The 21833-nt window shown below is 41.0% G+C and overlaps 2 protein-coding genes across 4 annotated transcripts; both read right to left on the reverse strand.

Moving 5' to 3' along the window:
* Positions 1-432: 432 nt before the first annotated feature.
* Positions 433-12725, reverse strand: ctdspl2a (CTD (carboxy-terminal domain, RNA polymerase II, polypeptide A) small phosphatase like 2a). 2 transcript variants are annotated; one of them, XM_083654625.1, is made up of 14 exons: positions 12576-12725; positions 11147-11273; positions 9073-9789; positions 7987-8122; positions 7315-7461; positions 6577-6822; positions 5484-5577; positions 4883-4994; positions 4706-4792; positions 4504-4566; positions 4323-4402; positions 2932-3058; positions 2740-2835; positions 433-1632 (listed from the first exon to the last, which is right to left on the reverse strand). In XM_083654625.1, exons 3-14 carry the CDS (start codon positions 9760-9762, stop codon positions 1567-1569), a joined length of 1944 nt encoding a protein of 647 aa, XP_083510751.1. In that variant the 5' UTR covers positions 9763-9789; positions 11147-11273; positions 12576-12725; the 3' UTR covers positions 433-1566. The 2 variants fall into 2 exon arrangements, with proteins under 2 accessions (XP_083510751.1, XP_083510750.1); XM_083654624.1 differs by lacking the exon at positions 11147-11273.
* A 558-nt stretch (positions 12726-13283) lies between these two features.
* sqor (sulfide quinone oxidoreductase) lies at positions 13284-19356 on the reverse strand. Of its 2 annotated transcripts, none has more exons than XM_083654214.1 (9): positions 19156-19356; positions 18739-18909; positions 18143-18196; positions 17831-18025; positions 17495-17638; positions 17112-17295; positions 14714-14781; positions 14399-14577; positions 13284-14287 (listed from the first exon to the last, which is right to left on the reverse strand). In XM_083654214.1, the coding sequence occupies exons 1-9, from the start codon at positions 19351-19353 to the stop codon at positions 14230-14232; spliced, it is 1251 nt and encodes a 416-aa protein (XP_083510340.1). In that variant the 5' UTR covers positions 19354-19356; the 3' UTR covers positions 13284-14229. The 2 variants fall into 2 exon arrangements, with proteins under 2 accessions (XP_083510340.1, XP_083510339.1); XM_083654213.1 differs by having other exon boundaries at positions 17495-17704.
* Between the last annotated feature and the right edge of the window lie 2477 nt (positions 19357-21833).

Consider the following 21833-nt stretch of genomic DNA (forward strand, 5'->3'; position numbering starts at 1 on the left):
TTCATTATGCTACAGCTATTAAAGCGTAAGTTTTATTTTTATTGCCAAGATAAGATTACACATTGTGACAATTTCTTTCCCTTGTCAATTGTTTACATTTTCAGATGCACAAATTAAAACAGCACATTTGCATCTAAATGCGTTAAAATACAATTTGAATTTATGATATACATCAGTGGTACGCAACCTTGCCCTACCCAGGAGCCACATTGACAAATAAAAATCTTTGTCCCTTTTATTTATTTAAAATAGGACTTAAAAGAGCCACAACTATCCATAAAGGAGCCGCATGTGAGAATCTAGAGCCACATGCGGCTCCTTTATGGGTAGATCTAGTCTAGATCCTTGGGTTGAGTATCTGATATACACAATTCAAGTCTCTGCATTTTGTCATAAAACAAGTATTAAGAAGTAGGAAGCTTGACATGATATAAAAATGTATTTATTTTCAAGGAAACCATTGAGTAACACTGAATACAATAGGAGTGATCATTCAATAGTCAATAAAACTTGTGACTCCTACATAATAAAGATCCCACATACAAGACGTCTTGGAAAACAAGATTTGAGAGCAAACATGTTGGCAATTTGCTGGTGCTACAATTAAAATTTTCTCTCTCCCACATAACAAATTGAGGTGATACACCCGTGTAGAAAAGTGACAAGATTTTACATTAACTTACAAAGGGCTGGATGTCAAAGTGCAGGATGCCTGAACCCCTCCCTCCCTTAAGCCTCATCAGAGAGGACGATCAAGGCGTCTACTTCTGAAGCCACTCTCAAATACAAATCTCCAAAAATTATTCGGCCATTATGGCTTTTGTATTCAGTTGAGACCCTATTCTAGCTTACATTACATAGCTTTAAAATATCATAATTTCAGAAACATTTCCTCTCAAAGATACATTTTTAAAACTGCACCTCATTACAGACAACTGCATGTAATGGAGTAAAGCATCACAGGAATAACACAGGCATACAACAGAAACGCAGCAGTGTAGCATCAACTTCAAACAAAACACGCTAACATTTTGTCAGTTTATAAAAGCAACCAAATAAAAGGAATACATACTAAAATTGGAAGTGAAAATAAAAGGACTTAAAAACCTTGAAGAAAAAAATATATATACACAGATATTTACAAGTAATAGCGCGAATATTATACAGGTTTGACTGGCCATTCAAGATTGGGCTAGAGCCAACCAGGTCCTTCTGTTCCAACACTGCATGACATTCAGTTTTGTCAATCCGAAATGAAAGTTAAAGACGAAATATCTTCCAGGGTGTCATCTTCTAGGTCACTAGAGAGACACCAGCAAAGTGTAAAGGACTGCTGTGGTGAACAGTTTTGTTTGTTTAGAGTCTAGTTTGAGTATGTATGTATAGAAACATACAGTGCTTTTGACTCAAACATATCTTGATTTTTTTTGCACAATTGAAAAAATAATAATAATGGCAATCTCACATTTGCAAAGAGAATTCCATTTAATATCCTTCTTTGAGTCAGTATTTTTCCAATATTGATACCATTTTGTACTGAAAGACAACTGTCCTTAATGAGAGTCCTCAGTCTGGGGGAAGAAGGTCATGCAAACGAAACCTGTCTCGGATGTGCGGTCTGACATCTTCATTCTGGGAAGAGAGAATAGATTTATAATACTGTAATTATACATCGGACGATATTCTGATCTCACAATCGTGAAACGGATATTGTGTATTGAATCGTTCAACAACACACAATATCAGTTTCACGATTCGATACGTACATGTTATGTAAACACATTTTTAAATGTCTTTACAAAGTGCAAATCATATATTTTCGATGGAGAGCTTTTGAAGGGCAAGCCGTCTCATTTGTAATTACTACAGCAGAATAAATTGTATCTGTAAAATGTAATATCGTGATTGTTGATCATTGCCACTTTGTCACAGGGTTGCATTGTGATATATTGAATTTCGATATATCGTCCCATCCCTAGTAATAATTCAAAATCTATTAGACAACAGACTAGGGGTGTCACGATACACTCAGTTCACGATACGATACGTATCACGATACTGGGTTCACGATAACGATACGATACGATACGATTTTAACAATATTTTTTTAAACTTGAATAATGACAATATATGACTGGAAAAGTAGTATTTTATTTGAAATGCACAAATACAAAACATGCTGTTGTGGGAAATTGTTATTACAATAACTAGAAAAAACATGAGATTGGAGATAAGGCTTATCTTGAAATAGAATGAGTTACACCGTCACTTAGATTTACTTTGAACTAAAAGGTTTCTCAGCAGTATAAATTCTCATTATGCATCTTCAGTTTTTCTTCAAACTCAAACAACAAGACTTTTCTTAGTCTATTTTTTTATGCATCTTCAGTTTTTCCTGTCAAGTAAACAGTTTTGCCAGAAACTCAATTGAATGGTTTCTCTCCTGTATAACTTCTCATGTGTCTCTTCAGAGACTTGTTCAACTGAACTACTTTCCACACATTGAACTTCAACAAACAAAGACGTTTCTTTGTCTACTTTTGAAAAAAAAAAAAAAAAAAAAAAAGGGGGGGTTTTTTTTCACGATATGAGATTTCATCTCAACGATACATATCGTGACGTTTTACTATCGCGAAATTTCGTGGGACGATATATTGTGACACCCCTACAACAGACCCTTCATGATGAAAAGCAGCAGTACAGACAATGTTTATGACCACACACATACAAAACACATACCAGCTGCACAAGCGCCTCCAGGAAGGGAACAAGCTTTAGAAGCTCATTGTCATTTCTATCCACAAACCAGCTCTCGATTGGGATTCCATTGGAAAGCTGAAAAAGAAAAAAAAAACAGTTGTGTTGTGAGTTGAAATAGATCAACCGGTGCATCTGTGAAACATTAACGTCAAAAATGCATCAACGGTTTACCTGATAGGCAAAGGCTTGGGGTGAATTGTCAATTATTATCGTCTTTGAAAGATCCCGTCCAAGAATGTTTAGGTCTTTGATGTAATTTCCTTGTACACACACACAGTGCTCACGAAATAGCCTATGTCTGAGGGGGAGACAACGAAAGAGTTGTCAGTCAATGTCTAACAACAAACAATACATTCTTTGGCAACATTGGGGGGGGGGGGGGAATTATACAGAGAACAGAGTCCCATAAAAGGGCAAGTCACATACTGCATCATTTCATTTGTCAATTTTTTTAATGAATTATTATTTGTGTGTGTAATATTTTAGAAAACGTGGATTCCTTCCTGTAAGTGACCACAACAAAGTAAGAATGTGATGTGATTCATCTCATGATGAGAACCCAAAGCACAACATGTATTTTGGAGCTATTACCGGTAGATATGGTTTTGGTTATTTTGAACGGGTGTACCATTGGCATCCATTATATGGCGATACTCACTAACTTCACGACTGTAGGGCACTGTATACTGCTCGGACAGTGTGACTGTAGGGCACTGTATACTGCTCGGACAGTGACGGTAAAGGCATGGTGTACCTTGGTTATGTGGGTGGGGATATGGCAATTGCAAATGAGCTAAACTCCAAAAAAGTGGCGTATGCCTTTAAGTTGCTATCAAAACCATGTTATTTTCCCTTTTTTTTGCACTTAATTACTGTGCCTTGCAGTGAAATATGATTTCATAATTGCTGAGCAGGCCAGAACACAATGTCAGGTAGCCTTCTTCATGTTCACTAGTCTATCTTTTATTTTATTTAACCTCTATTTAGACAGGTGAGTCATTAAGAACAAATTCTTATTTATACTGACGGCCTGTGGATCTAAGGTGCTATGTTGTTTCTCACTGCTGAGCAAAAAGTGGTTTATTTCGAGAACCGTTAGTCCGACTGACTTTAAACTTGGTAGGTGCGCTGCTGGGAACCTGACAGAATACAATGCCAAATTTCATGCAAATGAAATTTGGCATGAAATTTCATATTTCATAATTTTCGTGTTGCATAGCGCCACCTACTGGCAACACTAAAAGCGGTTTATCTCAAGAACTGTCCGATCGACTTCAAACTTGGGGAGTGCGCTGCTGGGAACCTGGCGGAGTGCGGTGCCGCATTTAGTGGAATTTGGACACACGCATAGTCATAGCACCACCTACTGGCAAGACAAGTGCAGTGTCGAATTTCGTGCGATTTGACCCATCAGACCACGGCTTTCACGTATCTCCAGAACCGTTCGTCCAATCGACTCCGAACTGGGGAATGGGCACTGCACTAGTATTCATAAAGCAGCCATTATGCATCAAAATCATTTCTTTATAAAAGCTACTGCAGAATCTTATGCTGTCACTGACCTGACCAACTGCTTCTTCGGATCCAGGATGTTGAGCAACTTATCAGCATACACTTTCTTTGAAGCCGTAAAGAGAATAATCTGTGAAATTTGAAATGACAGAAACAAGTACTAAACTGAGAGCAGATCAAAATAAACAAAAAACCGCCTGGAGTGATTTTAGAATTGACAAGAATTCTCACCTCATACATTTGAGACATGCGCTCAAGAAACTCACGGAAAAAGGGCCTCAACCGCACATACACCTTCAGATTAAAAAAGAAGAAGAAGAAAATCAACAATTGAATCATGGGGAGAAAACAGGGAAACCTTCCAATTATAAAATGACATAAGGGCAATACCTGGTATATTACATCTTGAAAGTAAATGACATAACGGCAGTACCTGGTATATTACATCTTGAAAGAGCACAGGGAATGTCAGGGCAGCGTCTTCTAGCTCATTCAAACTGCAGTGCACCAGTGTTTCATCCTAACAACAGGAAGACAGAGAGGAAAGCCCCATTGAAGTCAATTCATACTGGAAATTATTAGGCAGCAGAACAGGCCGTTATTTGCGTACCAGGTCTAAGACGAGAGAAAACTCAGGCGTGCTGCGTGTTTTCAGGGGCAGCGCTGGTTTGCGTGTGATCTGCTCTTCTGTCAACGGAGGCACATGCTTGATGAAGAAGTACCTTGAAGCAGAGAAAACAGACAGACAAAACTCTGAAAGATCTTTGCAACAAAGAGCAATACGTCCTGGTTTGAGTGTGAATTAACAGGAGGTATACATTACTCATTTGCACCACACTATCAGCGTTTGCACCATTTATAGACAAGAAAATGTCTAATCCAAGTAGAATCTTACAAGGGTTGACAACGATCCAAATAACTGAAATATTCTCTGATGCTGTCAGTATCAAAATGAGTGAATCAATTGACAAAAAAATATGTAATCCGTTAGATTAGACGAGATGAGACAATTGAACAATTAATTCAAAGTAATTTATTTTTAAAATAAAATATTGAAATATGCTGCGGTACAGTATGCAGCACTTTTCAAGATTTTATTTGATCAATATATGCCCCAAATGGTTATGATTGTTAAGAGATTGCTAAACCAAAGAACTCAAAAGCAGTAAATGAAAACTAAAAAGTCAATTTAAAAACCACAATCTACATACGGATCGAAAACCTCCCAGTCCTCGTCGTACGAGGCCTCTGCAGGGGCGGAGGGCGGCACATGTGGGTAGCCGCTGTCTGGCGTGCAGCCAGGAGCTGAGCAGGACAGAGATTGAGAAGAGGGGAAGCCAAAAGAGATTAAACATGTTCTCAAGGAATTCGAAATCAAGGCAGAGGCTCAAGCAAAGAGTCTGACAGTTTAATGATCAAATACAAACTGTGGAAAGTGACAGGACATAAAGTTTTCTTTCCAGAGAGCAGGGCGACCCTCACAGATGTGCCAGGCTAAATACTCTTTGTTAACATTTGATTTCTGAAGTATCCTGATACTTAACTGTAAACGCCATCCGCCTGGTTGTCAGAGTAGGTTCAAACAAATAAATAAGAATTGTTTGCAATTACCATTTGATCCAGGTGAGCACCACTGACATTTGAAAAACGACCGATAATTAACTTCTGGGGGAATATTACAACAATGCCCATGTGCTGGTGTTTAAGAAATGTGTCCTACTGTACAGTACTGTACGAGTGCTAACAGTCACTTATGACCATCGTGGATTTCAACCTGTCCACCATCCATTTATTTTTCTGTGGTGAAACATAAAAGAAAGCTTAAAATACAGATTTGACATTTTAATTTTCCATCAATTGTGAAGAAACTGTATATCCAGGCCCAACACTTCTGTCAAAAATCCATGCAATCCAACCCAAATAATTTGTTACGTTTACAAGGGGCTGTTGCAATCTTAGTTCAAATTGGCTAAGTGGGCGGGCGGTGGCGGTGTTTGTCGCGATTGTGATGTCATCAGTGATGATGTCATCATCATTGATGTCTTCTTCTTCTGATGGCTTTCCGGCAGACTGGATGCCTTGCGGCACATTGCTGCCTCTCACAGTTCATCAGTGATGGCAATTATTGTGATGTCATCAATGATGTCACTCGAGATGGGTGTCTTTATTACTTAAAATTGGTTAAGTGGGTGTGGTGGGTGGTGTCTGTCTGTCTGTGGTGGTGTCAGTCTCCAGTCTCTCCTAGTCGAGTTAAAACTATCCAAGAGTTTAAAGGATGAAACATGAGGCTTAATCTGACCCTACCTGTTAGTGGTGGCATATCAGTTTCAGTGGCGATTTCCCCTTCTTCTATGGTTGTATCCTCTGCTATGGTTGTATCTGGGGTGATCTGGGGCCTTTGTGGTAACACGGGGGCAGCGTGGCACAGGGTGATGCCTTCTGTGGACGTCCGAGTGCTGCTGGGAATCTCTTCTGCCTGCTCTATATCCAGCTGCTTCAGAATCTCCTCTGCCTCCATAGCTTGGCCAGCAGAGTCCGAAACAGGAGTGGCTACAAAGAGGTGTTAGAAATATAGTGAGAGCAGGAAATGCATTTTGATTACTGGAAATCTTTCAGACTCATATCACTAAGAAGCTGTGAGGTCAGAGGTCATGAGAAACACTAGGTTGCGATGATGGGATCCCCCCCCCCTTTGTACAAACCAATTTTCCAACACAACACCTTAAAACAAAGATCAAGGGCCTCATCAATAATTAACACCATCATATGCATTTGTTTTTTGATCTTGAAATAAAATGCAATGCACACTGCTGGGTGGCAAACCAAATATTCAAACAGTTCACATTACCTGAATCAGAAAAAAGGATTCAACTATCATTGTAGGCGAATCACAAATAAAATGTTCCTCCAATATCAGTCTAACCAATCACTGACTAATCAACTGCAGTATCCCTAAATGAAGGACTGCTTGCTTGCGTATGAAACCCGGTTCCATACTTCAGAACAGTAGATTTTAGTCCCGGAGAAAATGTTTTGATTTACCAGTCTTGGTTGCTGGTGAGAAGAAGTTGAAAACTGGAGAGAAGATGGTTCCAAGCAGGGAGGTGCGGGGCGGGCTGCTCACTGCCTCAATGGGGGCCTCCAATTTACCGTTTGGTTTGATGGGCTTACTGTTGCAAGTCATAGTGTCTGTGGAGAGACAAGAACTCTTTAGAAACAACACTGAAAAGATGATTCAGATGTTTGTATTCAAGACAAGGTTAGGGTTAGGGTTAACCCTAGGGTTAGGGTTAGGGTTAGGGTTAACCCTAACCCTGGACAAATAAACCCACTCATGCAGGCACATAAGCAGACGTTTTCCATCGCCAAGCTTTTTTCTGGGGTGGGGGTGGCAAACATAAGGCTTCTTTAACACATTCAGACATGGGTCAAATGGAAAATGCATTTCTGGAATTAATTTTGCAGCCTATCACCAGCAAAATATACTCTTTCAATATTGTTCCATATGTTGATCTTCAGTTGAGGAATCTAAAATCGACAACAAAATACAGTAGGGGTATAAGTAGAAAGAGTTTTTTAATCCATTTTGAGTGTGCTCGCGACCCGTGTTTTTCTAGTATAAGTAGAAAAAACCTTGCAGATGATGACATCCTGTTGTCGTCAAGATGAAACGTTTAATTTACAACTAAGCATCTCATCTTGATTCACTAGTACCTTTATTTGGGCTTTTCCGACAAACTCTGGAGATTGATTTTCTGGAAAGGCCTCCAGTCTGTGGTGTTGAACTTATCAGGTCACTATCTGAATTACACTCAATACGACTCCTCTTAGCGGGGATGTCCGGCTCCACCTGAGAAAAAGCAGATAGTCCAAAATGACAAATTGTTATTTTATTTCACAAAAATCATCTTGAGGTGTCAAACGACATCACACACAACGTAACATAACGTTTTTTTGTTTGTTTCTTATTTATCAAATGGCCAGCCAGTGTTATAATCCGCGAGTTGCCACGCACACAATGTAGAGAAACCAACAGCCAATCATGCTGTTTGGCATGTTATTTCACACAGTCCCACAACAGTGCAAATGCAAATGATGTTGTATTACTTTAAAAATCCATGGGTGGAACAAGTTGTATAGTTACCACTTAAAAGCAAAGCACCTACTGTTAGCCTCTTTACTAGTTAGCCTGTTAGCACCTACTGTTAGCACAGAGCGGTCATCTAAGCCATCGGTGCTCATTCAGACTAAACACCCACAAAAAGGGTAATCCAATCCAATACAACAATACAGAGAAGACGGTTACTTAACAGCACTGCACCTGACATCCTTTTAGACAGTGCTTTTGGGAAAAGCTAAACCTGGGGTTCCCAAGCTTTTTTGGCTTGTGACCCCAACTTTTTATGTCACAAAAATCTAGGAAATTCCGGTACATCGGTAATATGAACAGTATGTCAGTATGTTGATTTTTCTCAGAATTCTGACTTTATTCTGACATTAAAATCTGACTTTATTGAATTCTATTCTCAGAATAGCCGGCGGTAAAACAGGGGCTCAAACCTGTGACTCTCATTTTGGTTGGCAGGGAATCTACCGCTGCACTACCTGGATGCCCACAAGTACCTAACTTTTGTTAGCTGATATTCAAATTATCCACACAAAAATGCAGTTGAGGTAGTACTTTTTCTACAAAAAAAGTGAAAGTGTGTGCACAGCCTTAACAGAGCGTTGTTATCTTAAAGTCAAACTGAAATATTAAATGTGAAACGAGCGCAGGTGTGAATCCTAATCTAAACCCACCTTGACAGCATTTCCACGGATGATTTTTTTAATAGTGGAGAACAGGCCTGTTTCATTCTTCTGCATTTTGCCTCTGCCTCTGGCTGGAGAGGGCTCAACTTCACAGTGTTTCCGTTTGGCCTGGGTCAGCTGGGCTCCACGGCCTGGAGGTTTGGCCTGGGTCAGCTGGGCTCCACGGCCTGGACGTTTGGCCTGGGTCAGCTGGGCTCCACGGCCCGGAGGTTTGGCCTGGGTCAGCTGGGCTCCACGGCCTGGAGGTTTGGCCTTGGTCAGCTGGGCTCCACGGCCTGGAGGTTTGGCCTGGGTCAGCTGGGCTCCACGACCTGGAGGTTTGGCCTGGGTCAGCTGGGCTCCACGGCCTGGAGGTTTGGCCTGGGTCAGCTGGGCTCCACGGCCTGGAGGTTTGGCCTTGGTCAGCTGGGCTCCACGGCCTGGAGGTTTGGCCTGGGTCAGCTGGGCTCCACGGCCTGGACGTTTGGCCTGGGGCAGCTGGGCTCCACGGCCTAGAGGTTTGGCCTGGGGCAGCTGGGCTCCACGGCCTGGAGGTTTGGCCTGGGTCAGCTGGGCTCCACGGCCTGGACGTTTGGCCTGGGGCAGCTTGGCTCCACGGCCTGGACGTTTGGCCTGGGTCAGCTGGGCTCCACGGCCTGGAGGTGGCTGCTGAGGAGCTTTATGCACTCTCAGCCTCATCCTGCTCCACCGTCACATAGGAATAAACTGTCAGGGGAAAAAGAAGAGGGGGGGAAACAGTGTGAGGATTAGGAGAGAGAAGACCACACTACAGGCCTTATTAACTGAACAAATCAAGACACAAATGTTCGTTTACAAAATCATTATAGCATGTATCTTTGTTCATCAATCTGGGATATGTTTTGTGAATCATGATATCTCAAGACTGCAATTTCTGCTGATCTCTATCATAAAATGTGAGATTAGGATATTAAATGTATTTCACTAAATGGATAATGCTACTTGAGTGCCAGTACATCACACATTAAATTTAAATCACAGTGGCTCATTCAAAATGTAAACCTTTACATGCATTTCACATTGCTAACAACAAACACCACCATGATTAATTACCGGTAACTCTGACTCAACAAGAATGTTATACGGGCAAATCGTAAATGAGAGCAGTAAATGAGAGTAAATATCTGTCACACTAATTATTCAGCCTAATATTGCCATTTTATGTTTAAAAATTCCCATAAGTCTAATGTCATTAGTGCAGCGCACAATTGCTCAACCGATGTCGCTGATGATGTCATTGATGATGTTACTATAGAGTGCCACAGGAATGAGTCTGGAAGTATACTTCCGGGTTCGTCAGGGGAAAAGTGAATGGGGTTTTAGAATGTGGATTTAACTTAAATGCATAAAATAAGATCTGTGGTTAACAAAAGTTTATGAGAACGCGAATTTGGGTTCAGCAGGATAATGTTCACAAACGTAAATGCGTTTTTTTTAAACGCAATTTTTAGAAAACGCTTCAAAAAGGCATAAAAGTGATTAACGTTTGTGAAGACTTTCCTGCTGATTTGTTCTAAGAAGCCTGATTTGGCTGCCAATGTCACAGTCGAATAATCGCAAAATGTGGTTATGAAACAAGGATCATTCCATTCCGGCTATATGGGGGTGCTGCTGAATGTCTGATTTTACATAGAATTCCTTGGTTTCTCTTCTCCCAATAGATCGTGATATATAGCCTATTTTTGTATAAGTATCAGCCTATTAATACCGTAGAAGGCTTAATTAAACAAACAAATCAAATAGGCTCATGCCAATTTTCTGATTGCCAGATAGTCTTAGGGCGGCTGTGGCTCAGGAGGTAGAGCAGGTCGTCCACCAACCAGAAGGTCGGTGGCTCAATCCCCAGCTCCTCCAGTCCAGTCATGTCGAAGTGTCCTTGGGCAAGACACTGAACCCCAAATTGCTCCTGATGGCTGTGCCAGCACCCTGCGTGGCAGCTTGCCACCTTCGGTGTATGAATGGGTGAATGTAGGGACATTGTAAAGCGCAATGGATAAAAGCGCTATATGAATGCAGTCCATTTACCATTTAAACAAGCACAAACCTTTTAGACAGCAGCGCTGAATTCCAGTATTGCCAATTTGCCATTGTTACATCTTTGGACAATTCAGTTTGTATTTTGTGAAAATCCAAACGATCCAGCCTCATAATGGCCACTTACTGATGCATAGCTACATAGAAAATGAATGGGAAAAAGATGGCAATCACAGACATTTATATTCAGGTATAGCCTAAGCCCCATGTTCTACAATGGACAAAGATAGCACAGCTATTAACCCATTGATACCTGATGCAGCATTTGCGTGTATATCCCTCATTTGTGTGCGTATCCCTGTAAGACCGCGAACCGCGTTAAAAGGGATACACACAAATGCTGCATGAGGTATCAATGGGTTAAAATAAAGTTTAGTTGGGTGTAAATACAAATAGTCATTCAATTCAAAACATTACCCTGACATTCATTTTCTATAACTTTAGTTATCATTTCTCTTTGGCTTGCATGCCCAAGAAATACTGTTAATAAATACTAGTAGTTTGCCGTTTAATTTTTGCATTGTGCGCAATGCAATACCCCTTTAAAGTTTCTACATGTGTACGATGCCAAAACGACATGAATGAACCTGGACAGAATGTTGTGGCCACAGTGGCATCTCCTGCGATGCGTGATGTCTGAATATCAGGAACAGCGAATCAATCATAATAATGTCATCGTGTTAAGCCTTTGCTTGTCGCATAGTAATTTAACGAGATGGTAAACCAACAAAATAAATCGACTTGTTAGATCGCCGAACTAGCGTTACAGCACTAGCGGATCTGGCACAACAGTCTGTTGAGTGGGCGGTGTCTTTTCGCACATGATAAACAGAATTGATCGGCTCCAAGAAGCCTTTCAGCTAAAGAGTCAGCACCGCGTACTGTTATATAACATCGGACAAGATTGTATTAATGTAACACCAAAGACGCCTGCTACCGCTAACGTTAGCCAGATGCTGCTAACGTGACGAATGAAAAGGCCAGCACAAACGGCGCTAGTTTGGGGCTACCATCACTGGCGTTCAATAACGTTATAGGTTAGCTGCTATCTAGCAATGTGATTAGCTAAACCAGATGTTGACGATCTACGGTTCCATGGGCTGTTAATGGCTAGCGCTAGCTTTCTGGCTAGCAAAATATCAATGGTAGCAAAAGCAAGGCCATGGTATGATTCACTTCTCTTCCAACAGACGTGCTTACATTTATTCCAGTTGACACATCTGTATTTGACATGCTAGTTAAATAACTGGTTAAGGTAACTGTTATTCGTCCGTACAATGGAGCTATTAGCTTTTGATCACTTCCAAACTAGCCATTCAGACCACGCCCCCTTCGTTAGCCAGCTAACGTTAGCCGCTAAATGGTAGCATTGTAGCTAGCAGACGGGCTATCACGGGCCAGCCCTTTTTGTTTACATATTGACGTCGTTCATTACTTACCGACGATCAAGGAACTCTTAAAACTCGTTGCAGCGCTGACAGCTTTCGGTCGCGACCGGGCGGCCACCGATGGAGGTCGGGCCGTTGTTGTCGCTGCCAGCTGTGTTGGTCGCTCGCTCGCTAGCCAGTCACAAATCAACCATATCTGTAGACGCCATTTCCCGCCTCATCACAAACATAACGTAGCGCAGGACTCAGAGAATGCGACACTCACGCACAGGAACGTGGCGGAGAGCAGAGCGGACTCAACAGGAAAATGGCCAGTGCTGTGTGTGTGTTACATTACATTCAAACTCCAAGCTCACTCACTAGTACAAGTTTCAGGAGGACATGCTGAAAGAATGTGCCCACAGCCACGCGTACTTTGATTAGAGCTCTTGGCTGATTCTAAATATTCTATATCTATGACAGCAATTTAAATTATATCCCAGAATGCTATTATTATAGGGACAGGTAATTATCACTGGAGATTCTCTTGACAAGTTAGAGAATCTCCAGTGATAATTATTACCTGTCCCTATAATAATAATAGAAAAAACTACAATAATGCCATATGTTTATTTCATAAGAATACACACACAACACAGCAAAACTAAACCATATCTCATATTCTATAGAAATATATGGATATTATAGTGATATCATATACTGGCCACTATAAACTTAGACACACACTATACATGTATAGTGATTTATTTCATTCTGGGTTTCCGTTTCGATTTCAATAGCATATTTACAGCAGACCAGGTCTATACAATCAGTTTATTTTAAAACTATAATAGTGTTAATCAACTTTTTAAAGTGCAATGATAACAAAACAATAATGGATGGATGAATGATTGACTGCTGATATTTTGGCTATAGAATATATTAACTCAGTTTACTGTAAGGACATTTAATTATGTATACAAGAATCGGCTAAACTGTTAAATTATAGTAGAAATCATGGTAGTCTGCGTGTTTATGGAAAACATAGTTCCATATATGCAGAAAGGGAGGAAAAAGTGTATTTACTATATGCGTCATTCTAAAAAATTTAGAATGAGGCATATAGTAAATTGGTAGCGCAAAGGGCAGTTAACTAAAAAATTATAATATATTAAGGTTTTTACAGATTTGGATCCTCCATCTTCTATTGATAGAGAGTGATGCATTTAATGTGATGATGCCCCCCTCTGCCCTCCCATGAATGAAAATGCACAAAACCTGGCACATGCCAGTCCCATGACAAATGACTCAATCTAAAGCAGAGGTTTTCAATGTGGGAGGCAGGCCTCCCCAAGTGGCCTCCAAGCCATTTCAGGGGAGGCTCAGTGAATGGAAGTGAAAAAAATATTACATTAGTTATCAAAAGGAGATCACATAGAATAGGCTAAATATGTGTGTGATTTGAGATAGTTCAGAGATACGGTTTGGGGGGATTTCGTTTTTTCCACTTTCCCAGAGCCACAAACAAATAAATGCCTTCAGACAGACGGGCATGTGATCCTCTGGTCAAGACACTTCACAAGTAACTCAATAAGTTATTAAGTTCATAACTTGCCATGACTTCCCAAATGCTTCTTTTACGTTTAAAACATCCGTTGTCCTCTTACATTACATCTGGCCGGTCCGGCCCCATTCATAACTGTTTGCAGTTACTAGTTGTATGTTTTTATTTCATTCCAAGATGAAGGAGCTTCCTGAAGGGTTCTGGTCCACCCCACAGGCCCCTGATGCAAAAGAAGAAGAGAGAAACAGAGAAGTGAATCAGTGTGAGGTGTGGAGAAAGGCATTACTACTGACTATCAGAGGGACATGTCTTGGATCAATGTTATACATACTTGAGAAGCCCCTGCCAATAGATATGAGGCATCAGGTCAGCTTTCATGTGGTACATGATTCTGCTCTCCTTGCCTTGGTCGAAGGGGAATGTCTCCAGTGGTTGTCCATTGTAATCAAACTCTGCCAGAATAACTGTATTGTAGCTTGTAACCAAAGGACAAGATGTGTAGCCATCATACTGTGAACAGCGAGAACCCTGGTTATGTATTTGCAATATTTGCACAGTATTAGCTGAATTGAATTTCCCACAGAGACATGGTGACATTCCTCAAAATCACACAGTTAATCAAGCAAGAATTATGTTTGCCACTCACCTTCTTATCTGGCTTGTCATTTTTCAGCACTTTGGTAATAGTTCTGTGTAAGACAGCAGACTGTGCGGCTGAAAACGATAAACAATGTCACATTCTTTCCCTTCAATTCATTATTTTCTCTTTAGGGAATGAAAAGACAGAGCCACGTAATGAGTGCCAGCATCCTCCATACTGAACAGAAAGCAGCAACAATCACTACCAAGACATTTAGCATCGCATACCTACTGATGAACAGAAAGCAGCAACAATCACTACCAAGACATTTAGCATCACATACCTACTGATGAACAGAAAGCAGCAACAATCACTACCAAGACATTTAGCATCACATACCTGGCATGCATGAATAGAATGAAAATGGGCTGAACTTGACTGCAATCAGATTGTGATGCAATTGTGCCTGAAGTGATAAGTACTGGTTTATGACCGGATGTCAGCATGCCAAGTTGCCAGGTAACTCCCATCATTCTCCCCACAGTTAACAGACAGGAAATGAAACCAATTCAGGTATTTTGGCATCTAGGGCAAATAACTTACATTGATAAGAACCAAACGCTAATAGGTTGTTCCATTGTAACATCAGTGCACGGCAAATCCACCATTTTGGCCTGAAGGAGACTACCTGTGATTGGCTGTCATGGTTCTGTGCTGTTGTCCCATTGGTGCAAGGAGGCGTTTTTTTACAGGCTAAAATGCTGTTGTCTAAAAAGCACCAGAGCTTCATCTCTTGCCTTCAGTACTTTGTCTAGGGTTAAAGCAGGCGGCAAGCTTGGGCTTGGACCACTGACCTAAAAAATATGGACAGAGCTATCCCATTGATTTTGGGTTCCCGGTTTGAGTTGAAGTCACCATCTTGTTTTGTCATCAGCAGAGTGGGAGGGAATGGGTTAAGTCCTTGCGCAGCTCACGTGAGATGGGGGTTTCCCAGAGCCGCAGGTCCGCCTGCTATTGGTCCGTGATCTGCAAGCTGCGTGATCACTGGACAGGCGACCTGTCAATCACCCCCTTTTCTATTGTCTATTTTACTCCAAACGGGCGAGTTATATAAAAAAAGATGGCACCTGTCTCGTGCCATCTCGCGCAGAACCCCAAGATGGCGACGGCCACACTCCCTTATCTAGGCGTCAAAACGGGAGTCCAAAAACCAATGGGTGACTCCGTTCATATATTTTTTATACGGTCAGTGGGTTAAAGACTTTGACCTAGGATGGAGTGTATTTTTTATAGTGTTGTGTAAATAAGTTATTGTGCAACATTGTGGCTGAGAACAGTACTCCGTCACAATTGCCACAGTCTGATTGGGTGGGCACCATGTTTGTCATATGATTGGCTGAGGCCTGACTTGAGGGCATTTGAGAGGTGGGCAGAATGCCACGTGGATGCCGAGTAAAGCTGGACCTCAAACTAAAGATAATGGCCTAACTCAGTGGTCCTCAGTTACCTTTTTACACCAAGCACCACCTCAGAAATGACCACCATAATGCAAGTATGAGAGGGAGGGAGCCCTGCGTACCACCAGTGGTACCCGTACCACCGGTTGAGAACCACTGAGCTAACTAATTAACTGTGTAACCGTGAAGCGAACCCCGTAGATATTCTTCAGTGTATGTTACGTGTGTTAGTCGTCCGTCAGGTTGCTTTTGTAACGTTGTGGTGTTTTAACACATCAGCACAATCGACCTTGCTGTCGGGGTCCTGGAGAGCTGTGCTGAGGCGACGGCTTTTCTGCTTGAACTGAACCTGTGCCGAAGAGAGACGACCAGACTGCCCGGGGAAAATACAAGCGCTGGGGTAGAGCTATGTGCCCTGCCCTCGCCGATGAGTGATCATTCATGGCTATGTATGATAACGTTTGCTCAAACAAGCATTGTTGTTAAAGGAACACTCCGCCCATTTTCAAGCAGCTTTGTATCATTAGAACATCAGTAGTATATCAGAAAACTGTAAACTGTTTTGAAGTCTGTCATTTAATTTGACAGTTATTGAGTGTTAAAGTGTGGACCAGTGACATCACTGGTCCACACTAACTCAAATTAATAACTCATTAACTCAAATCAACTCTCAATAACTGTCAAACTAGATGAATGACTTCAAAACCGTTTACAGTTTGAGAGTTGATTTGAGTTAATGAGTTATTAATTTGACTCAATAACTGTCAAATTAAATGACAGACTTCAAAACCGTTTACAGTTTTCTGATATACTACTGATGTTCTAATGATACAAAGCTGCTTGAAAATGGGCGGAGTGTTCCTTTAACTGCTGGTGGCCTTTGAGACCTAGGACAAGCGGCACTGAGTTGTGACACAATCAAGAGTACCAGACGACTACAAAAGGAGCAAGAGCTGAAATTCTGTGATTGCACTCCTTTGTTGCAACATCAATCCCCACTCACTCACCCACAGCAGCAGCTGTTTTAGCCGTGGGCAGGTTGGTGCAGTCTCCGATCCCAAACACGTTTGGATACCTCTGATGTTGGAGGGTCTCTTTGTTGACGTCCAGCCAGCCAGCCTCGTCAGCCAATGGGCTCCCTTTAAGCACCGAATTAGGGCCCATTGGTGGTGTGACATGGAGCATGTCGTACTGATGAGGAATCACATCATGTTTGAAATGTTATTCATTGAAATCTCTTCTCGTAATTTGTTCGTTTAGACAGGAGCACAAGGATAAAAAAAAAAAAAGGATGTTATAAAGGCGTTATATTACATACTACATGCCACAGTTGTACAAAACTGTTTCATACTTATTGCGGAAGAGCAGAATCACAGCTTATGGGAAATACCTCAAACACTTTTGTTTCGCCTGGATTGTCGAGATTTTCAAACACCGCCTCTTGCTTATCTGCCCGGACTTCAATGAGGTTGTGCCTGAGGTTCACCTGTAGGTCGCGGCTCCTAACTACTTCCCACAATGCATCAGCATATTTCTTGATCCCAAAGAGCACAGGGAGAGACGTGTTGTATACGATATTGGCATTGGTCCTTCTTCCTGTCTTATAGGAACAGGTAACAATATATATATATATCTTTGTTAAATTTCCAAATTATACCTCACCATTTCAAAATGGAGCTGTTCATTGCCAGTGTAAAATTTGTTCAATATGAATAGAATAAGGTACCTTTCTGAGAAAAGCATCCGTTAGGTACATTATCTTCTGTGGAGCTCCAGCACATTTCACGGGGGTGTTTGGGAAAGAAAACACAGCATTTCCCTCTCTGAAGTTCTGCAGTGCATTCCACGTTTTCTCCACAGTTTGGACTGAGTAATTAGATCCAATCTTTGGATGTTCAAACGCCTCTGGCAGTCCTTTGATCTATATATGGGGGGTAAGTTTTTTAAGATGTAATTAATCATGTAACTGAGTTTGTGTACAATAGTCTCTATCAGAGACGAAGGACAAAGTTATACTACTAATAAAATATTACATCACCTTCTCATAATGGAGTTGTAAACCCAGAGCCACAATCAAATACTCATAGGAGATCTGTTCAGGTGAAAGAGAGTTTATGAGGGCCCAGCCATTATCATATCATTAAAGAAGAATCAGTTTCATTTGTAAATGACCACTCGGTGCCATCCCAATCTATGGCTGCCCGTTCAGCATTAGACCAAGCCCTAAAACAGGGGTGTCCAAACTTTTCTGAAGTCGGGCCAGATTAGATCATGTGAAAATACCGGGTGCCAGCTGCTTCTCGCATCATAGGGTTATAAAAAATAATAATAACATAGAAAATCACATACAATTGTACTCGTAAGGATTTTGTTTACCATCTGAAAACATTAGTTCTGCCTGTGCTGTTCCTACTTGGTCCTTGTCTACAAACTGTATGATAGTGCTGTCGTCGTAAGGTGAATGTAAAAAATGTGAATTGAACTTGCTTGTTTACATATAGTATATTTTGAGAGACAAGCCCCGGCCACTTCAAATCAGGGGCCCGGGCCGGACTTTGGATTTGCCTGCCCTAAAACAACTTTATAACTTCAATATAGACACAATCATGTTACAGTTAATTAAAGTAAACATACTTCAATTCCATTGTCTGTGCGGACAGTATTTGTGTCTGGGTTTATTTCCTGAACTCTAGATTTCACCCACTTCACTCCAGACGGCACGACACTCGCAGTAGTTCGACCAGAGGAGGCCACACTTTTTGCACCAGCACCGACCAGCGTCCATATGGGCTGGTAGTAATGCATCTGGAGGGAGGGGGACGTTAAAGCGTTAAATGATATAAATTAAATTACATACAGTACACTGTACTGTATGTTGCTGATACTGATCATTCTTAAAACATCATTAAATATGCCACCACTGGTCTTAAAGTGGCATTTCTGTTGTCATCTAAGACAAATATACAAATATAAGTGCTTAATCGATCTAAAAACACATAACTATTTCATTCTATAACTGATAATAGCAACGTATAAAGACTGGATCCTTGCCTCACTAGGCTCCACAACAGCCACATTCTCAGCTCCCATCTTCCTCTTCATCCGTGCGCTCATTGCTATCCCACCACTCCCTCCTCCAAGCACCAGCATTTTGTAATGCTGCCTGGCGGAGGCACGGCTGCTTGTGTGAAGATGAGCCATACCAAGGCCTGTGGAGTGGCACTGCTTGAAGCGTTGCAACACAGCCATTCTGTCCCCCACACTAAACACAAAGCAGTTTAAGCAACAATTACAATTCACAGACGCTGTTATCCAAAGTGAGATACACATGAGATTTTAATACAACACAGAGGTTATACTCAGGAGAGAACAAGAGTCAATTGCAAGTGCAATTCAGTCATAAGTACAACATATTGACTGGATTGCACTTTCCCCCTCTGTTATTGTATGCACCACTGGTTAGACCAGAGTGAATGGACATACATGTCCAAACAGGCTGAAAGTAAGTAAGATCACTTATCTGAGTGGCTTTTAAAAGCATGTAGCCTGCTTTTCCTCCTACTTTAACTTGAGTAAAAGTGTTCTACTAGTGAGGGGAATGAATGATATCTTGAATTTGATCACTACTTCCCATAACTGCCAAGTAGGAACCCACCCTTAGAAACGGATGACTTGAGCGGATATGGATCCAGCAAACTATGTACAGTCCAAAAGGATCAAATTTATTGCTGAAAATATAACTAAACACCTGAGTTTAGTACATGCTTTACTTTAGTAACTTGACAAGTAGGCTACAATAACTCTATCTTGAGTCAAATTTAGGAGGGGCACTGTATTAGGCCGCCGCCTAGCTACTGTCTGTACTTCAATTTGACTCTGAAAGAACCAAATAAATCTAGTACTACTCCGTCCATACTGCGTAGTAATGTTGCAGATTCATGCAGACTGCGCAACTCCATCATGTAACAACACTGTAACTTGAACTTTTGACTCAATTGAAAACAACATATGTTCAGATTTCGTTCTCTATTATACCGTGGGAAAAGACCTGCATTACTTACCTCAACAGGCAGTACAGTTCAAGCCTGGTGAAACCCCAAATGACCCAACCAACCGACTTGGCTCAGATATACATACGATTGGCTCGATTACAGAACTTCTACTAGCTCCACCTTTGGTATTTAGTCGTGTCCATGATCCTGTGCTGCAACAAAGAGTATTGAAGAGAAAAGTCTACTTTTTTTTTAAACTAGCGCTGCGGCCATTTTGGCCCGAAAAACGCCAATGGGACAACAACACAGAACAATGGCAGCCAATCAGAGGAGTCTCCTTTAGGCCAAAATGGCGGATTTGGTGTGCGCTGATATTATGAAACAACCTATTAGTCTTCGGTTCTATGCGAGTTCTTTGGCTGCCTTTTTTTTTTTACTTTATTGTAATAAATAAAATTGTACAACAAATAAAAAGAAATAATTCAAAGAATAATAAGTAAAACAAATAAATCAACAAACAAACAACAACAAAACACCTTCAGGGTCTGCTAAACAACATGAATACATTTGAAATGTCTAAATAATCGATTTTTTTGTCAATTTATCATTTATCATTTTTAAAATTTCAATATAGTCAAATATGTTTTAAGATCTGTATCTCATATCACCACTGGATCATCAAAGGACATGTTTCAATGACCCAGTGGGAATGAAAATAAAAAAGGGAGATTAATATGAGTGCTAGAAACGAGCAAAGATAATGCGTAAGATGGCCCTATCTCCTTAATTCAACTTTAATTTATCTTTTGTACTGTTTGAGAAATCGCAGTTTATGTTTTATACTTTTTTCAACATTTATAATGGGACCTGTGGGAGCAGGAACTCATCTAGCAGGCTGTGCTTTTGACTAAATTCACACATTTTAAAACTGTGACAGTTAACACCACTTTAAGAGGACATGAAACATTTGATCATATGAATAATAATTATATGTACATATGTTGACATGTTTCTAGGCTACACTTTGTGTCACAGGCTATGCTGTCATCCTACTTATACTACACTGGTGCTTTCAGTCACAGACTGATGGAGCATATTACATTTTAAATCACATAAGAAGTCATTTTATTAGTTTAATATTGAACCGTTTTTCTTTCTTCCCCAAATAGACAAATAACCTACTGCCAAATCTACTCAGATGTGGTTCTGATGACAAAGTCTTATCAAATGGGGAGCCATCGATGTGGATGTATTTGTTGGTCCTTGATATTGTAACGTTCCTGGTAAGTCATGAGGCAGAGGCTTCTTGTTGGTACAAGGTTCTTTATTCTCCATTAGTTATATTACAACTCTCAGCGGTTGTCACGCTCATAACTAGCAACCTTCTCTTGTAGCAGTGTGTGGAGCTGACGCGCATGCTCAGTCTTTCCCGGAAGTATTCCCACAGCATAGTGTTCCCCAATACAACACTCCCACACATCAGTTCCTATCTGTAGTTGAGACACTACCAATGCTCACCCCTGTATGTGTACTGCTGATTCGCTACATACTCCCCGCCCAACAATAAGGTCAACGCCCACGTTGATACCACATCACACATCCCCTTGTACCAAAACACACCCAGCATCTTTTTTTAACAGCTTCTTTGTTTTTTCACCCACATTTTATGTTGCAATCTCAGACTTTCCCACATCTCCTCCCCCACAATATCTCATGTCATGCACATCCTTTACTTTC

The sequence above is a fragment of the Poromitra crassiceps genome (genome assembly GCF_964638095.1).
Source record: "Poromitra crassiceps genome assembly, chromosome: 18".
Lineage (NCBI taxonomy): Eukaryota > Metazoa > Chordata > Actinopteri > Beryciformes > Melamphaidae > Poromitra > Poromitra crassiceps.

What these genes read in the sequence shown, in the direction of transcription:
- sqor (XM_083654213.1), bottom strand. Translation starts at nt 19,353, where the DNA reads ATGGCTGTGTTGCAACGCTTCAAGCAGTGCCACTCCACAGGCCTTGGT. An exon ending in CGGATGCTTTTCTCAGAAAG is followed by an intron (nt 17,705 to 17,830) that starts GTACCTTATTCT and finishes TGTTCCTATAAG; the next exon opens with ACAGGAAGAAGGACCAATGC. An exon ending in ATGACAAGCCAGATAAGAAG is followed by an intron (nt 14,578 to 14,713) that starts GTGAGTGGCAAA and finishes CGCTGTTCACAG; the next exon opens with TATGATGGCTACACATCTTG.
- ctdspl2a (XM_083654624.1), bottom strand. Translation starts at nt 9,762, where the DNA reads ATGAGGCTGAGAGTGCATAAAGCTCCTCAGCAGCCACCTCCAGGCCGT. An exon ending in GACTGGGAGGTTTTCGATCC is followed by an intron (nt 4,995 to 5,483) that starts GTATGTAGATTG and finishes CTCTGCTTCAAG; the next exon opens with GTACTTCTTCATCAAGCATG. An exon ending in GCATGTCTCAAATGTATGAG is followed by an intron (nt 4,403 to 4,503) that starts GTGAGAATTCTT and finishes CAAATTTCACAG; the next exon opens with ATTATTCTCTTTACGGCTTC.